The sequence below is a fragment of the Octopus bimaculoides genome, chromosome 28 (genome assembly GCF_001194135.2).
Source record: "Octopus bimaculoides isolate UCB-OBI-ISO-001 chromosome 28, ASM119413v2, whole genome shotgun sequence".
Lineage (NCBI taxonomy): Eukaryota > Metazoa > Mollusca > Cephalopoda > Octopoda > Octopodidae > Octopus > Octopus bimaculoides.
Genome location: NC_069008.1, coordinates 15,946,249 through 15,948,117, shown reverse-complemented (window position 1 = coordinate 15,948,117; position 1,869 = coordinate 15,946,249). Strand labels below are relative to the sequence as shown.

Genomic DNA, 1,869 nt, shown 5'->3' with positions numbered 1-1,869 from the left:
TATATCATCATCATCATCATATATATATATATATATATATATATATGCATATCTATATGTATATGTATATATATATATATATGTAAGAAAAATAATAAGGTAATGTATGTATATATATACAAGAAATATTATTCTTCAGGAACTTCTGCAATTAATATAAATAATAACATTTATCACAAATATTTGGAGCTTTCGAATGGAACATGTTGAATATGTTGTAAATGCCCAGCTTTTACATCAACTAAACCTGTTGTTCCTTGAGAAGCTTTAGAAAATATATGTAACGTTTTTAGAAACAAACTTTAGAAGCATCGAATATGATTGGTATTTTACAGACCAGAAAGTAAATTTCAAAAGCAGTAAAGCTGTGAAAACAGCAGAAAATTGGGTATTTACCCTTATAAGATGGAAAAGGGTTGGCAGCAGGAGGCTATGGGAGTTGAACCTATACCAATCAGATACTGGCTGGGTACCCATGTGCAAACATACCTATTAATTTGGTGAATTTCAATACAAACAACATCTACAACATTTATGAAATATTAAGAAGTATTTATTGTAGAAAATAACAAAATGTAGAATAATGAGTGAATCATTGACAACAAAATATTGAAAATATTAAAAGTAAACAATATTTTATATTTGGGGAGTAATAAAAATATTTACTTTTTGTTTTGTTATTTTGGCATTTTCATTTAAATCCTCATACACACATTAGCATCTTTAATCATGTACATATTTCAATGATACCTGTCATTGACGGCTCAGGTATGCTAGTAATTTCATAAGCCCACAACAGTGAGTCTTTGTGAGTAGATGTGACAGATAGAAACTGAAGGAAGCTCATCGCGAATACGTGTCTGTTTGACTTGACATAGCATTGTAGTTGTCACCAGTATACAAAATGTGTCCTTCGTTTCTACCCTTCCATGAAAATATGATCAATCATTGCAAAAAGTGGCATCTGGCCATCCACAACCTGTCTCACCCATTCTAGCATGCAAAGATGGACAAATAAATGCTGATGTAGGTGTGATACCAGTATTTTTCTTTCCATGATTCATAAAATTGTGTCTCTGACTAAAACTAAACAGTAAACAGATCTTTCTCCTAATAATATTTACAGATTACTAGATCAGAACTTTGAAAACGATTTCACAGTCCAAAACTTTCCTTCAACAGTGAATGTTTTGGTGATTCTTCAATTTATGAGAAGACACAAAAGATTTCTCACAAATTTCACATTGGAATGGTTTTCCTCCTGTGTGGCGACGCTTGTGCTCAATTAGGCAAGAATTCTGAGAGAAAGATGATCCGCATATTTCACAGTGGAACGGTTTCTCTCCTGTGTGTGTTCTGATATGTCTCTTTAAAACGCCTTTAGAAGCAAAACATTTCCCACATATTTCACAATGGAAAGGTTTTTCCCCAGTGTGTACTGTTCTGTGTTGTGCTAATGAACCTCTGCTGCAAAATGGTTTCTCACATATTTCACAATGGTAAGGTTTCTCTCCGGTATGTATTCTTTTATGTCTTTTTAGGACATAACTAGTAACAAAATATTTCTCACAAATTTCACATTGGAATGGTTTTTCTCCCCTGTGTATTTTAATGTGTGATGTTAAATCTCTTTTTGTGACAAAAGATTTCTTACATATTTCACAGTTGAATGGTCTTTCACCTGTATGATAACGTCTGTGAACCACAAGATGAGCATTATCATAAAAAGATTTCCCACATATTTCACAGTGGAAAGTTTTCTGCCCAGTGTGTAGTCTGTTGTGTGACTTCAAACCCTGTTTATGAGCAAACAGCTTCCCACATATTTTACACTGGAATGTTTTTTCTCCAGCGTGTATTCTTTTGTGT

At 32.7% G+C, this 1,869-nt stretch overlaps 1 protein-coding gene across 1 annotated transcript in view; it reads right to left on the bottom strand.

The window, feature by feature from the left end:
- Nucleotides 1-1,175: 1,175 nt before the first annotated feature.
- The window catches only part of LOC106883567 (zinc finger protein OZF-like), a 1,850-nt gene continuing 1,156 nt past the window's right edge, over nucleotides 1,176-1,869 (bottom strand). Inside the window, exon 3 of the mRNA XM_014934620.2 lies at nucleotides 1,176-1,796. Within this exon, the coding sequence (XP_014790106.2) occupies nucleotides 1,176-1,796 (621 nt within the window). The remainder of the gene's footprint in view (nucleotides 1,797-1,869) is intronic.